Here is a 13,979-nt window from a genome sequence, read left to right on the forward strand (position 1 = left end):
GAAAAACAGTTTTACACCTGCTTTGGTTTGTAATATGCTCAGTATCATTCGTATGTAACCTCAGCCTTAACTCCATATTCATGTATATTCAGTCCAGTTCAGTGACAGCCAAACATCACTCAGTCCTTTTAACTTGCTTTATGGTATGTCAAAGACTGTTTTGGAGGAAAACACCAGTACAGGTAGCATCCTTAACTTCAGACTGAGGACAGAACTTCAGAATTTCATGTTTGAAGGTGGTTTATTATACAGACCTCTCTCAGGCAGCTTCCCAGGAAAACAAGTGCATGAGTAAAAGTGTTCTAATTGGAGCAGTCAGCCTAAAGCCTTCTCCTATTTTCCTGTCTATGCCACATATCCTAGCTGAGCTTTTCTTTTTGGTGCCTGTCAGGCTTGTTCACATTGGCATTGTTTTGTGTCCCCTTTTTAGCCTTTCAGCCTTTGTCATACAATGCTTTATTCCCTGATAGTTGATAGTTTGTGGGTTTAGTGGCTTTTCTTTTTTTTGTGAACTGGTGTTCTTACAGTATTTTGGTGAATTCTGTCTTCCAATGAAAATTTAGAATGACCAGTCAATAGGTTTTGCAAATTATCCTTTGCAAATTAGGTCAAAATAGCACCACTTCTTTTACAAGAGCTCTATAAATGGATTAAAATTACCAACAGAAAGTCTGCATAAATGTTTAAAAAACCCCAACCAACTACAGTGTCAGTGTCAAAAGGGCTGATCTACTGTAATAAAATAGGTTGATGTGCCTCTATGCTCCATTTCCCTCAAGATATATATTTCTGTGTTTCATTCTGTTAGCACTGAGATGGTTATGGAATGATTGCAGAGGGAATCAGGTCAGCAGTGCAGTAGCAAGAAACTGTGCCTTTTGTACAGCTGAATCAGAGGAAAGGCTGGCAGGCTGAGTAGTTTGCTACATGAAGGGCAAAAGACTATGTTACATTCCATTTCTTTGTGTTGCCAACACCTGCCAGTTGCATTCAATTCTTTTTATCATTAAACTCTGGACTGCTCAAAACAGTTGTATCAGATTTCTTAGTCTTTCACATGCTGTTGATTATACACAAGGATGAGTTTGTCCACAAAACCATATGGCATTTTGAGATGCTGGAGGAAGCCTTTCTCAATTGTACATGAATGTAAGGTACTTTTCATAGTAAACTCGTTCTTAAATGAGCCAAGGCTTGCTTATGGCACATCACTGGAATTCCTCATTTGCCACAACATGTAGAACTTGGAAACTTATTTTTCCATACAGCTGCGGTAAAATAAGATCTTCTAAAGTCTTCATTTATGATCAAAACCTCATTTTCTAAAGAATTAGACACTGAAAAGTAGTCTTTGTTAAATGAGGGTGGTTCAGTAGATAGCTAACTTACAATGTTCAGATTTTACTAGTTTAGTATTTTTTCTCAGTATGCCACAGATAAGAAGTACTAAGTATAATGTGTTCTTATTTGATACACTGTCACTTATTTGATAAATGCACAGAAGTTAATAGAGAAAAAATACTGTCTTTTCATCAGGCTGGCTGCTAAGAGGAAAAAACACCAAATTTGGCATCTCAGGAACATTTTACATATAGAAATCTCAAAACAGTTTATAAATGTTCAGAATGAAATCTCAAAGACCCATTTCACCAACATGGAAGCTAAAATACAGAGAGATTAAATGTCTTGTCAGAGAGTACAAATCTGCAGCAAAGCTGGAAAATATTTAGTTTCATTCTCTTACATTATTAAAATATGATGCCTGCCTTAGTTAATTTTAACTATTAGTCATATAAAAGACCAGAAGTTAGCAGTCATGTGCAAATGATTAATGATTTGTGCTTCAAGTCTTTCAAATAGTAGCAAATGAAAGAAGTCCCTATGACTATTTAAATATTTGCTGGGCTAGGGGGAGAGCGGAGTTTGTTTTTTACGGGATCTAACTATTCTCTGCTGTGTTTTGTTTCCTTCACAGGTTTTCTCACTTGGTGGTATCCCCAAACTTTTACAGCTTCTTGAGGTTCAGAATGAGGACATTCAGCGGGCAGCATGTGGTGCTCTGAGAAACTTGGTGTTTGAGGACAATGACAACAAACTGGAAGTGTCAGAGCAGAAAGGGATCCCACTCTTGCTCCGCCTGCTCCGAAACACCAGGGATGTAGAGACTAAGAAGCAAATCACAGGTAGTGTTTTCTGTGCAGTCAAACATGAAGTGCTTTAAGTAATGCACGAGCTTTCCGGGAGAGGCACATGATTGTTTACTTAGGCCCGTGTTTAGTGACTAAATACAAGAACATTGTCACCTATTCTAAGCAATTTACTTAGGGTAAAATTCCAAGGTCCTTACTCAAGACCAGTCTCTCAGTCAATAAAAAGAGATGAGGAACTGCAACTTCCCCTCTTAAAGCTCCTTCAGAAATTATATGAGTCTGTTTGTGGGAAGCTTAAAGTCCTAGATATTCCAGAGAAGAAAGTGACTGGGACTGTAATTAATGCTGCTGCTGTTTACACAGCAACTCAGCCTTTGTTATTTGACTCTATGCTGACAGCACCTACTGGGAGTTCCTTGTTGAAGACAGTCACACAGAACTGTCAGGTGCCATGGATAGAAAATGGTTGTTGTGTTCACCACAAACTCTACTGCCCCAAATTTCTGCTCTGAGCTCTCCCACTCCCAGCAGTTTGCACTCGAGTCTTGTCTTCTTGGATTTGTGACAAGCAGAAAGCTCTGCCACAGCAACAGCATGTTTCTTTTTTGTGTACGGGGGAGAGAATTCCTCCCAGGCACCATCAGTTGAGTGACTGACATTCTGGATTCTGTTTTTGCAGGGCTAGTGTTCTCATGCTTTTATTTCCAATGACCTTGAGGAAGAACTGTTAATTAGTAGGGCTCATTGCAAATTTGAAGGAAAAGCCCTTTGGATCAGAAACCCCATATTACACCTCTTGTTGTACTTCAATGTAGCAGAAGGGATGGTGGGAGGAAAGGTCCAGCATTACTCAAAAAGAAACCTATGGTTGCTACCTTGTTGGCTTTGTCAACCACCTCATCCCTGCAGTCCTGTGTAACCATAATGTGTCTGTTGGAATTCAACTGCTTGTGACCCACATTCATTCTCGTTGGCATGCAAAGAAAGAGCAGGCTTATATTTTATAAATGGAAAACATTATGAATAAATGAATGGAGGTTTATTTCAAGTGAACTTTAAAGATACCAGGAACAAAAGCTATTAAGAGAACTGTACTTGAAAAGATACAGAAGGTGTCAAGCAGTCCTGCCTTGAAGCAAGGACATGTCAAGACCTTCTGTAATTCTGCATTCTTTTAAGTATTTTAAATACTCTGCTCCCTAAGCTGGAGAACAAAGCTTTGTATTGTTGGTTCTTTTGGCTCAGTTCTACAGCTCTGCAACATTGAAATGTTTTAAAGGTTTTCACACTCATCAGTTGCACAACTGGGTCACTTAGTAACTTACTGTATAGTGTGTTATCTCTCTGTGCTGTTACAGATCAGTGAGGTAAGCAGTGAAAATGGTGATACAGTGGCCAGAAAGCCAATGCTCTTTCCTTGCTAGCAATTCCATCATTTCTGACAAAACTGTTGACTGTGCAGGATAGCTCACATGGATACTGTGAATGGTACTGTCTTCCCCTTCAATGTGGAATTGGATGAAGGCTCATCTTCATTCTGCAATTACCCCTGTCGTTGAACATGAATATTTACCTACAAAACAAAGAAGACACCAACAAAATATTTAAGCAATATCAAGCAAGATGAGGTAGCTTGGGTAAAGCAAAATATTGTGATATGCTTTCGTGCCTCTGTCTTGCAAAAGATGGCTTTAAAAATATGCCAAGAGAGAAGTATTTCTTGCTTTGTTCAAGACCAAATGTGCAGTCAGGAGGAAGTACAGAGTGCCTTTGTGAAAGTGGCACTAGGGCATACTTTTTGCCATCACTTGAACAATTCTTCATCTCCTTAATAAGCTGCAAGGAGCCTACAGGGCAAAGGGCAGTCTGGATGAATTCATTTCTATGAGAATATTAGCTTTGCTTTTGACCACCTTCTCTCCTGGACAGGCAAGGAGTGAGCTGCAGAGAGGAGATAGTCAGTGTTATAAGTATGCTAACTTGGGTCATTGCTTCCCGATGACCTTGGCATGTACAGTGATATCTAGGAATCACTGGAATTACTGCCCTGTCAGATTTCCTGCATAGCCTGAGAAAGGCTGCAACACAAGGCTCTTCCAAGGATAATGCAAACTTTGACTGCCTTTCTAACAAAATAGTTAAATTCTGCTGAACAACAGCTTCCCTGTCTGACTGATGGCTCCCCTACAAGCTTTGTGTCTCCTCTTGCATTGCCTTTGGCTTCCTGCAGGACTAGTGGAATATCACAGCTATGCATGCAATCTCTCTGCAGTGTTGTAACACTTCCGGGAAAAGATTAGTGTGGAAAATTTGGCCTTCCACCCAGTCAGCACGAGAAGTCCATCTGTCTTTCCACATCATACGTATTACTTGCCTACTTTGACTGTAAATTAGGGACTTCCAAATGTGTGATTTGATATTTAGCTGAATGTCTTTCCCCATAAAAGATGAGTAAAATCGGCTTGGTGTCTGATAATCCCTCATTGAGCTGAGGTGAAAGACTCCTGACCAAGGATTGAAAGCATGCAATACTCTTTATTAAAGATGTCTAAGCTCAGCAGAGGGAAACTTTTTGTTTCTGTTGCTGTGTAGCAAGCATGGTACCAAAGCACTCCACCTGACAAAATTGTATGAAGATAAGGAAGTTGTTGGAGAGAAGGAAGTTAAAATTCAGAGGCACAGAAGTTTTCTCATACTGTACTTCATTACCTCTCAGAAAATTACATGACATAAGTAAACATCAGCCTTAAAAGCTTATTTTTAAGATCGCTGGCTTATTAGTACTGGCAGTGTTAATACAGACAAGCACTTGCCTAACATTAAGCCATATTACATCATATGTTCTCAAAGAATACTTTGATGGCCTGTATTTTCTTCAAGACCTGAGGAATACAGACTGAGCACAGTCATGCAGTGTGCCTTGAATTGCCCTATGAAAAGACTGCAAGCAATCAAAGTGTATGGAGATAAATGCTGATTACAGCAAGTGCTGTGTGCTGCCTCACGCTCTGTGCGTCCCAGGAGAACAAACAAAAAGCACCAAACCACAACCCCCACCAAAGTGGATTTGTGCCTATGAAAGTGGTTTGAAAGCTGTTATGGACCAGTTTAACTAAGGCCCCTGTGCAGAAAATAGCTGCCTGGTTTCTCTGCAATTTCTGTGCTTATATGGCCTCTTCATAGGGTGAATGAGTCCTCCTCAAGAGCACACTGACTGAATTGACTTCATGAAATCATTGATACAAGTAAAGTAAAGGAAACATAGGCTTTGTCCTTTTTTTGACTTCTTGACTTTTTGACAAGCTACTTAGAGGTCTCTTAGGAAAGGAATGAGGTTACTCGTAAGTAGCAGGAGAGGATGTCACTTGGTGACAACACAAGAGCCAAGACAGGAATTGAATTTTATAGTATTTGGAGAGCATACTGAGGAACAGAAAGTAAAATGGCTGTAGCATGGAAAAAAGAAAAAAAATATTAGCTTTTGAAGGTAAGCCAGATGAGCCTCCAGGGAGTAGCTAACCTCTTGATCTTGTTATCATGAAACATAAATACAAGAAATGAAAGGAAATTTTTCCTGCAGGGAAGATTACAGCACAAGCAGAACTGTCATTAAAAGAAATATAAATTTAAAAGCAGACCCCACCCATTTTTCCAAATAACCATCTAAGGGAAAACTATGCTCCTATGAGTACATTAAGCATAGGTGCAAGGAAAGAGCCCACTCCTAAAGACATTTTCTAATGTGAACAAATTCATCCACACCTAGAATGCCACTGAGAGAATCCTTCTCAGCCCAGTGATACAGTGCCTGTGGGTAAAGGTAGGATTTTTGTTGGAAAATATACAGTGTAAGCAACATCTCAAATTCTGTTCCAACAATTCTATTCTAGGTATCCATCTGCAATTAAAAATGAATTTGTTCTTTTTGAAATTATATTCTGTCCTTGTGCTGTTCCTTGCATTTTTCCCATTCTATCTTAACCTGCTTCCCTTACAATGCTCTTTGGATTGCTTGTCTGATTTGCCATATGGCTTATTTTCCTTCAGGAAAATACATTCTTCCTTTTATCCTTTAATGCAGAGGTTTTGGTTTTATTATTTCTCACAATACCTGAAATTAAATTCAAAGTGTAAGGAGATATAAAAGAAGCATTTTTTGTTGTGAATTGATGAAAGGAACATTCACTAATACTCTGCCAGTGTGTGTGGAGAAGGAGGTCTGTGAAACTGAGAGCAGCAGGCTGAGGAAACAATGAATGTCTTTGTAGTGAAAAGCAGAAATACATGTCGTTTTCCAGGGGAAGAGTACTTTAAAAAGAATTGTCATCTGTTGGAATAGAACATAAGCAAACCTGGTAAGTTATGCAATATTATATTTAAATTTGTTTTGGAGATTGTGAATAGACAAGGTTTGTAGCATTACTTAATGATTTGCTTAGTGACTAATGTCTGGACAGTAACGGCAAACTGGTGAGAAATTTTGCTATCAAGTGTTAGAGAAACTTGGTAATGGGCATCTCCTGTCTTCCAGCAGATTTCCAGCAACCTGTGAACTCCATCTCTGTACTTCCCATCACAATCCCTTTTGCATACGAGTTTATTCTCCCACTCATTGGTCTTTACTTGGTACTTGGAAGTGCAACTAGTTCTGCCAGGCATCCAGAATGGACAAATTCCTCCCTGGAACTGTGGAGGATGATCACTGATGCTGGTGTTGTTATCCCTGTTTAGCTTGTACTACTTTGGTAATAGAGAAGATGATTGCTGCAGATGAGCAATGTGGAGCCATGGGAAACTGCACTTCACGGTTGGGCATCAGACTAGACTGTGCAGAGATTTTACTTCAATCACATGGCACAACTGTGCCACCTTTTTTGCCCCATTTCCCTGTCCTCAGATGAGGGCTGGTGAACACTTACCAACCCATTCTGCTCCTCGTCAGAATGTCAAGTGTCAGTCAGGCTTCTTCACCTTTTAACTTCAAGGACTTTGAGATTAAGTCTTTCAAACTGCAGTGGAGTCTTTTTGCCTCTCTGATTTTATTTTGGATATTACAGGTTTGTTGTGGAATTTGTCCTCTAATGACCAGCTGAAGCACCTGTTGATTAGAGAAGCCCTGCAGACATTGACTGAAGCTGTCCTCATCCCTTACTCAGGCTGGCCAGATCGAGATTACCCGAAGTCAAGTGTTTTACCTGACCCTGATATCTTCTACAATGCCACAGGATGCTTGAGGTGAGCACTCAATCTACAACTGCCCAAAGCAATAGTGATGATAAAACAGGCCTGCACACTTATTTTTTTTCTTGTTTTTAATTTTGATGCACTTTACTGTTGTATAACCCTATAAGTGCCATTTGGACTAGCAAAAGACTAACATATTTGAATTATTAGTTCTGGTATCATAGATCTTTGGTGGGACAATTGAAGTGCCTGTATATCTGAAATTTTCTTTCGAGAGACTGAGAAAGTTATCCTCATCTACAGCATTATTGGTTATTAATGGGACCATTATTTTTTGACATTTCTGCTGAGTATGTTTTGCTCACCTGCTGCAATACCTAAATGCTACCAGGCATGGGAGCACTCTTTTGACTAGTGAGCAGAACGTGCTCAGCAGTGGCCAAGTCAGTCTTTTTTTCTACTCTGCATATAAACCATGACTAACAGTTACATTCATTAGCATCTCCAAGGACCCTTTGCATAAATGCACAGAGTTCCTCTCAAGTTGAGATCCCTTCTCATCTAAACAGATGACTTGGAAAAGAGACTTGGTGCCTAGAAGCACATAAAAGTCTTCAGTTTTCAGCTGCTGCCAAAGATGCTTACTTTGACATATCATAATCTATACTTAAACTGACTAGAAAGTTATTTAAATTAAGGAAAAGCCATTTGTTAAACCATGGTAAGCCCTGTCCAGCCTTTTGCACAAGTTCAAGCAAGTTGCAGCCATGGAGTGAATGAATAGATTTGCAGCTGTGTATTTACTACTACAATCAGCTAATAGGCTCATGAACACAGTAGCATTTACTACAGAGAAACACCAAAGGCCTCAGTGAACACACCCCTAAATGGTTGAAGGATAAAAATCACATCTGCAATAAAAACACCATTAAAAATAACAGCCTATAGAACTGGGGCTTTTTGTGTTTGTGAGTTCAAAGTCATTGCACGTTAAGTACACTCATGAGCAGCAGAGATGCATGCCTTTTGTTTACACATTTCAAAAATGTATGAAAGGGCAGTTTGAGCTGCTTAGAGGAGTAAAGTACAAGTGCAAAGGCATGGCCTGAGTTTTACACACCTTCTAGTATAGTACAAGGAATTAAGTTTGAAATTTAGAGGCTTGGGAAGCTGCCCAGTTTTGCCTCACACATTCCTGCTATGCTAACGTGTCCTATAGCATAGTAGTTGTATATATATGGCATTAATTTTTACTGTGTAAACAGCTCTGTACCTGACTCGTGTGGTTTCAGAAGACAGATGAATTGTTAGCTATACAAAATACTTAACAATAAGGCACCTTTTCCTGTAGGAACTCCTGTCAGCCCACTAGCTACTAATTAAGTTCATCTCTAAGTAATAATTAACTTTTATTTACTATGATGGCTCAAAAGCAAATAAAAAGAAACGTTAACCACCCATAATAAAATCTCTCTAGCTAACGCTGGTGGTGTTTAGGAAATTGAGAGGTTGTCTTTTTTCATATTGCTTAGCCCAGGATGTGTTTATACAGAAACAGTCTGGCTGCTCCTGTCCTACATTTGGACTCTGGAACTGTCTCTTCCCTATGAGCCAGCCGATGCGGACAAAGGATCATTCTCAGGTTTAGCCCTGTATTGCTTTGTCTGAGATTGTTTCAGCAGCTTGATACAAGTTGTTATGTGACAAATAAGGCATAACAGTAGCTGAGTTCTTTTAAATTAGATTCTGGGCTTACCTTACTCTGTACAGAAAAGTCAGTGCTTGAGGCTGCTCCAGAGCTGCAGTGAGCTCTGCAGGTTTAATGAAAACTCTGTTAAACTACCCTTATCTAGGTGCTCAAAGATGAATTACCCATCTTATAAATATGATGTCCATATTCTAGTCCTCATTTTTAAGAGCTTCAACACTGAAAATTATAATTAGAACAAGAAGGGCTCAAAAATTCCCAGGTAAAGGAGATCTGCAGGATTGCAGCACAGAATTAGTTTCTGGCACAGAAGGGTTTTTAATGAGGTTTATCATATTTGTACAGGCCAAATAGCTGAGATTTTTAAGATTAATCAGTTTGCATCTCTTTATTGGAAATGGACACCCCTCCCAGATTAGGTCACTAGAAGTATTCCTTCCTTATGTATTAATTAAAAATTAATCTCTGCATGAATAAATGCTGAAAACTAAAAAAAAAGAGCATACACAAAGTAATAAAGCTGTGCACTGAGGGAATGATGTTGCTAATGAAGATGTTTGAAGAGTATATTTGCCAAAATATAAATCTGTAATTAGTCTTCCCTTTTGTAATACTAACATGTTTGTTGTGCATGCTGATAAAGTCTATAGCCTGCAGCTTCTATTACAGGGTAAAAATAGTACTTTGAAGTGCAATACATTATGCATAGTACAGTACTTAGCCATAGGAGAATGCCAAAACTTATTTTCAAAAATTTACATACACCTATGGACTGAAAGGGACACCCATAGTCCAAATCTAACACTGGCATATGGTGTGGGTGTATGCACTGTGCCACACGGTTACCAACTCATAAATCACAGCTCTCTTCATCCTCCTTGACAAAAGTTCAGGAGGAGAAGTGAATCCACTCTAGCAGATAATATTGCAGATACTTTCAAACACTGGAATGAGTGAATGAGCAGACCAATCCCTGTCCTGCTAACCAGTTATTGCCAGAAGTATTGTGGAGTCCTGAATCTTGGCTGCCTGTGTCAGTGTTTGCAGTCACTGATAAGGAAGTCTGACGTTAGAAGGATTTGTTAATCCCTTTCTCCAGGTCTGTGTTTTGTCTTAAAACCATGTCAGAGGCAAAGCTTCACAGAAATCGCAGGTCACAAAACTTAACATAGTAAAAAGAAGCTGCGTACGCCACAGAATTCCACTCTAGCAGTTAGTTCAGTTGTGAAATATGATAAAAAGCACTGTGCCCTGAACAGGCAGAGTAAACCAAATGAACAGACTTAACTGGTTGCCTGACAATAAGCTGAACAAGTAAAGAAAACAACAAAAAAACCCCTATCTACAGGAGTATTACAGACATGATCTTGTTCCATTTTTATCTCAAAATACCTGTTCCCAAAAGTTCTGCAATGCTGAACTTCCCCAAATTTATGTTTAGTCATCACATTTCCTCCTGCAAAACATTTCATTTAAGTGTTGGAGCTCAGAGTCACAACTGCTGTACTACATTGCAGAGCCCTCCTTTTTAATTGCTCTGGAACTGAAGCATCTGGTGCCCCTTTGTATTCTAATTCTTCAAAACTTTCTAGACAACTGTCTCCAGAAAAGTCAGCTATCCTCTCTGTTACTGGTTCCCCAACCAGTCAAATAAAAATAGTGCTTCCTTTTTCATTATTATTTTTGACACTTTGTCTATCCCAGCTCTTGTTTCAGCTTTTGTTTTGAATTACACAGTGACCCACAAGGACAGTGTAAAGCTGTATTTGGAGGAAGTAGTATCATTATACTTTAGACCAAGAGGCTGCATAAACATCTTCTTCCATTTGCTCCAGAAAGAAGGGAAGCCAAAGCTCTCACCGTGTGTTGAAAAGTGTGATGGCAGCTCAAACCTGTAATGGAAACTTCTAAGAGAGAACGTAAAACAAATGACTGATGATAACAAGTCTTTGAACCAAGGCCTCTTGCATAGCATTGCTACTCCTTGAAGTTTATTTCCATCCATTCTTATCTTCTCTTGCCTCCTCTTCAGTTTATCTGCTCCCCCAATTCCTGAAAGGAATTTTGTTATTTCCAGCAAGCATCTTGCAGCTTGGCGCCTCTGGTTACTGAGTAGATCCTAGATACCTTTCCCTCCTTGATGGATTTTTGAACTGTGTAAGGCATGCAGAGAATAGAATTTCCCAAACTACTCCAGGAAATCGTTGTCTGGTAATTGAATGAGTCCCAGGAGCAAAATCCCTCTTCTTATCAGTTATGTGGATCATTCACAGCAGTTCAAAAACCTTTTCCAACAGTCGGTGCATGACTCAGTGTTGGCTTAAAGGGAGTATCCCTTTCATTTGGTGCCATTTGTGAGCTAATTGAACATATATTACCATCATTCTGTTTCTTTCAAAGTCATGCTTGATTTTACTATTTCTTTGTATTTACCTCACATCTCTGGATCAAAATTCTATTTCCCAGTAGGGAATTAGCTGAACCTCCCCAAATGCCACAAGAACATGGGCAAACAGCTATTTTGATTACAGATATAGTTGCACCATGTGTGAGCCAAGAGAGAACAGAAGCAGCAAATGTAAGATGAGATAAATGAGGCACATAGATAGACAAAATGCATCCACATTAGCATGTGGTATAGTTTGAGCATGTCACCAGGATTACCACATCTGAGCATGCCAGAAGTCAGAGATTTTTGATAGTTAGGTGATGCCAAAGTGTAAGTTCTGAGTCATTTAAAGAGACCATCCCTGCAAGCACCAATCTCCCTGAGGCTGTATTCTCCTCATGCTACACTGTCCCAGCCCTTGAATACCAATGCAGGGTTGAAATATCACAAATTGGGTAGCAGAAGAGCTTCTCTATGAGAAGACTCTTGATTTTTACTCCAGGTGTTCCTTGCTTCATGGATCTGTTTATATCAGAGCACTTTTGATAAAATGCAAATAAAACAAATTTGCATAGCAGACTTGAAGGTTTCCAACCTTCCAGCCCAACCATGACAATTCCCCAAGCACTGAGTATTTCAGGACCTCCAGCAATTCCACTATAATAAAGTCCAGCTCCCGAGCTCAGAAGGAGCTGTTCCAGTTATCAGGAACCTCAAATCTTGGGAAGCCAAGTCAGTTTTGAAATTTTCTAAGCAAAATGTCACCATTGTTTAAAAAATAATTTTTTTTTTCATTTACATTTCTGTGACACTTCTCAGAAACATTTTTTTTCCTTCCCAATCTAATAGCATTTTTATTTCCTGGAATTTCTCAAGCTTCAATTAGCAAACAAACTGAAGCTATCAACTGAGGTTTTGGCTGAAATGCTCTTCTCTGACCCTGTTTAGAGTAAGGTGGTTACAGCTGTGTTTGGGTGAGTGGGAGAGCAGGAGCTCTTCCCTTCCTGTCCCACGTTGTGGTGATAAGAAAACAGGGTAAGGTGGAGAATGGAGTGGCCATGTGTGTAGAGACATGCACACAGACATGCACTGATATCTATTGCTGGATGAACAGTTGAGCATCAACTTCTTAATGAAACAGAGTCTGGTAATTAATTTCCTTTGCAGAACAGGACAGTGCCCTCAGTTCAGGTTCTTCTCCACCTCCTGAGCTATAAAAGCTGTTTCCCTCACTATATTCATGCTAAGACAGTAAGTCCAGGGCACTGCCACTCCTTGCACAAGCATTCAGCATGATCAGTTGTAAAAAGTTCAGGGGGTTTTAGAATGATATACTGGGACAAAACTAAATACTGCATCAGCTGAAGTGTCTTTGGTGAGGGAAATTCCACACTTATCTTTAACAGTATTTTTAGTCTGTGTGCCTCAGGAACTATGTTTGCTATGTGCTAGAAGGGCTATAACATGTACATTTCTGTCAGCATAACCATAAATATATGAATGGGTGACATGCCTCAAATGTGACATATGTAGGTAAAATTAAATTCCAAAGTGATGTCTGTAGTAGGCCATATTGAGGAATCTGAATATTGATTATGTGATACATAATTTCCTGAGAGAATAAATGAACTCATAGGTAGAGACATTGTTAACATTATGACCTAAAGTAAAATTCTAATTACAGTGCATTAGTATTTAATCTGAGCATGTACTTTCCAGGGGGGAAAAAAACAGTAGAAGTGAAATGACAATGTATAAAATGCTACATTCATTTTACAGTCATAATCCACAGGAAAGTTTAAAGCTGTACCTTACTGTCTTTGTCTTTACTAATATAATAAACACTGTGATTTCTGATGGGTAAAGTAAGCATGCAAAATAAGCAACCTGAAACTATCTAAAGAAACATGTCCCTCTCTGGTTTTGATGGATGCTAAGGTTGGGTTGTATTTAATGCTATTTCAAACAAAGAAGCTGGAATGTGCAGTCTTTTGGCCAGCAGAGCTGCAGGAGTCCAAAATAATGAGGCCTAGGTTTATAATTCCAGCATTCCATAATTCAGACCTTGTTGAGTTGTAAAAGTAATTACACAACAGAATGTGTTGTTACTTCCCTGGAAATCAGTATCTTATTTAGAGCCAAGCTTCAAGCAGCAAGTGTGTGTTTGGGTTTTCAAGAGTTTTTAAATCACTTTTGTAATTCGTTTTCAAGGTGCACTTGGGTTACTACAAAGCATAGAATCTGTTACTTGAAAGCCAGGCAAACAGTGCCTTCTTTTGGGTGTGGAGGAGGCAGAAAACCTGCAGAGCAGTGTCTGAGCCGCTGCAGAAGAACAGCATGAGGCATCTGCAGAAGGCATCTCACATTTCCCTCTCAGACTGAGAAGCTTCTACTGGCTTCAGCTTTTACCTGCTTAGATGCCATCAGCTTCTCTGGGAAGCTGGGAATCAGCTGAGCACAGTACAGCTTTCTCCTCTTCCCTGTCTCCCACTGCTGCTCTGGCAGCCGCCTCACCATTCATCCCCACAGCCTCTTGCCCAGCAGTGGG

At 39.5% G+C, this 13,979-nt stretch overlaps 1 protein-coding gene and 1 long non-coding RNA gene across 2 annotated transcripts in view; one reads left to right on the plus strand and one right to left on the minus strand.

Moving 5' to 3' along the window:
- Window positions 1-13,979, plus strand: part of PKP2 (plakophilin 2) — a 40,112-nt gene that overhangs the window by 17,336 nt on the left and 8,797 nt on the right. Inside the window, exons 5-6 of the mRNA XM_051784544.1 lie at window positions 1,976-2,183; window positions 7,208-7,385. Of these exons, the coding sequence (XP_051640504.1) occupies window positions 1,976-2,183; window positions 7,208-7,385 (386 nt within the window). The remainder of the gene's footprint in view (window positions 1-1,975; window positions 2,184-7,207; window positions 7,386-13,979) is intronic.
- Window positions 2,116-13,979, minus strand: part of LOC127469792 (uncharacterized) — a 31,492-nt gene continuing 19,628 nt past the window's right edge. Inside the window, exon 4 of the long non-coding RNA XR_007904074.1 lies at window positions 2,116-3,723. This is a non-coding gene — a long non-coding RNA (uncharacterized LOC127469792). The remainder of the gene's footprint in view (window positions 3,724-13,979) is intronic.

This window comes from Manacus candei, unplaced genomic scaffold, assembly GCF_025592945.1.
Source record: "Manacus candei isolate 608988 ecotype Guabito, Panama unplaced genomic scaffold, ASM2559294v1 h1tg000018l, whole genome shotgun sequence".
NCBI classification, from domain to species: Eukaryota; Metazoa; Chordata; class Aves; order Passeriformes; family Pipridae; genus Manacus; species Manacus candei.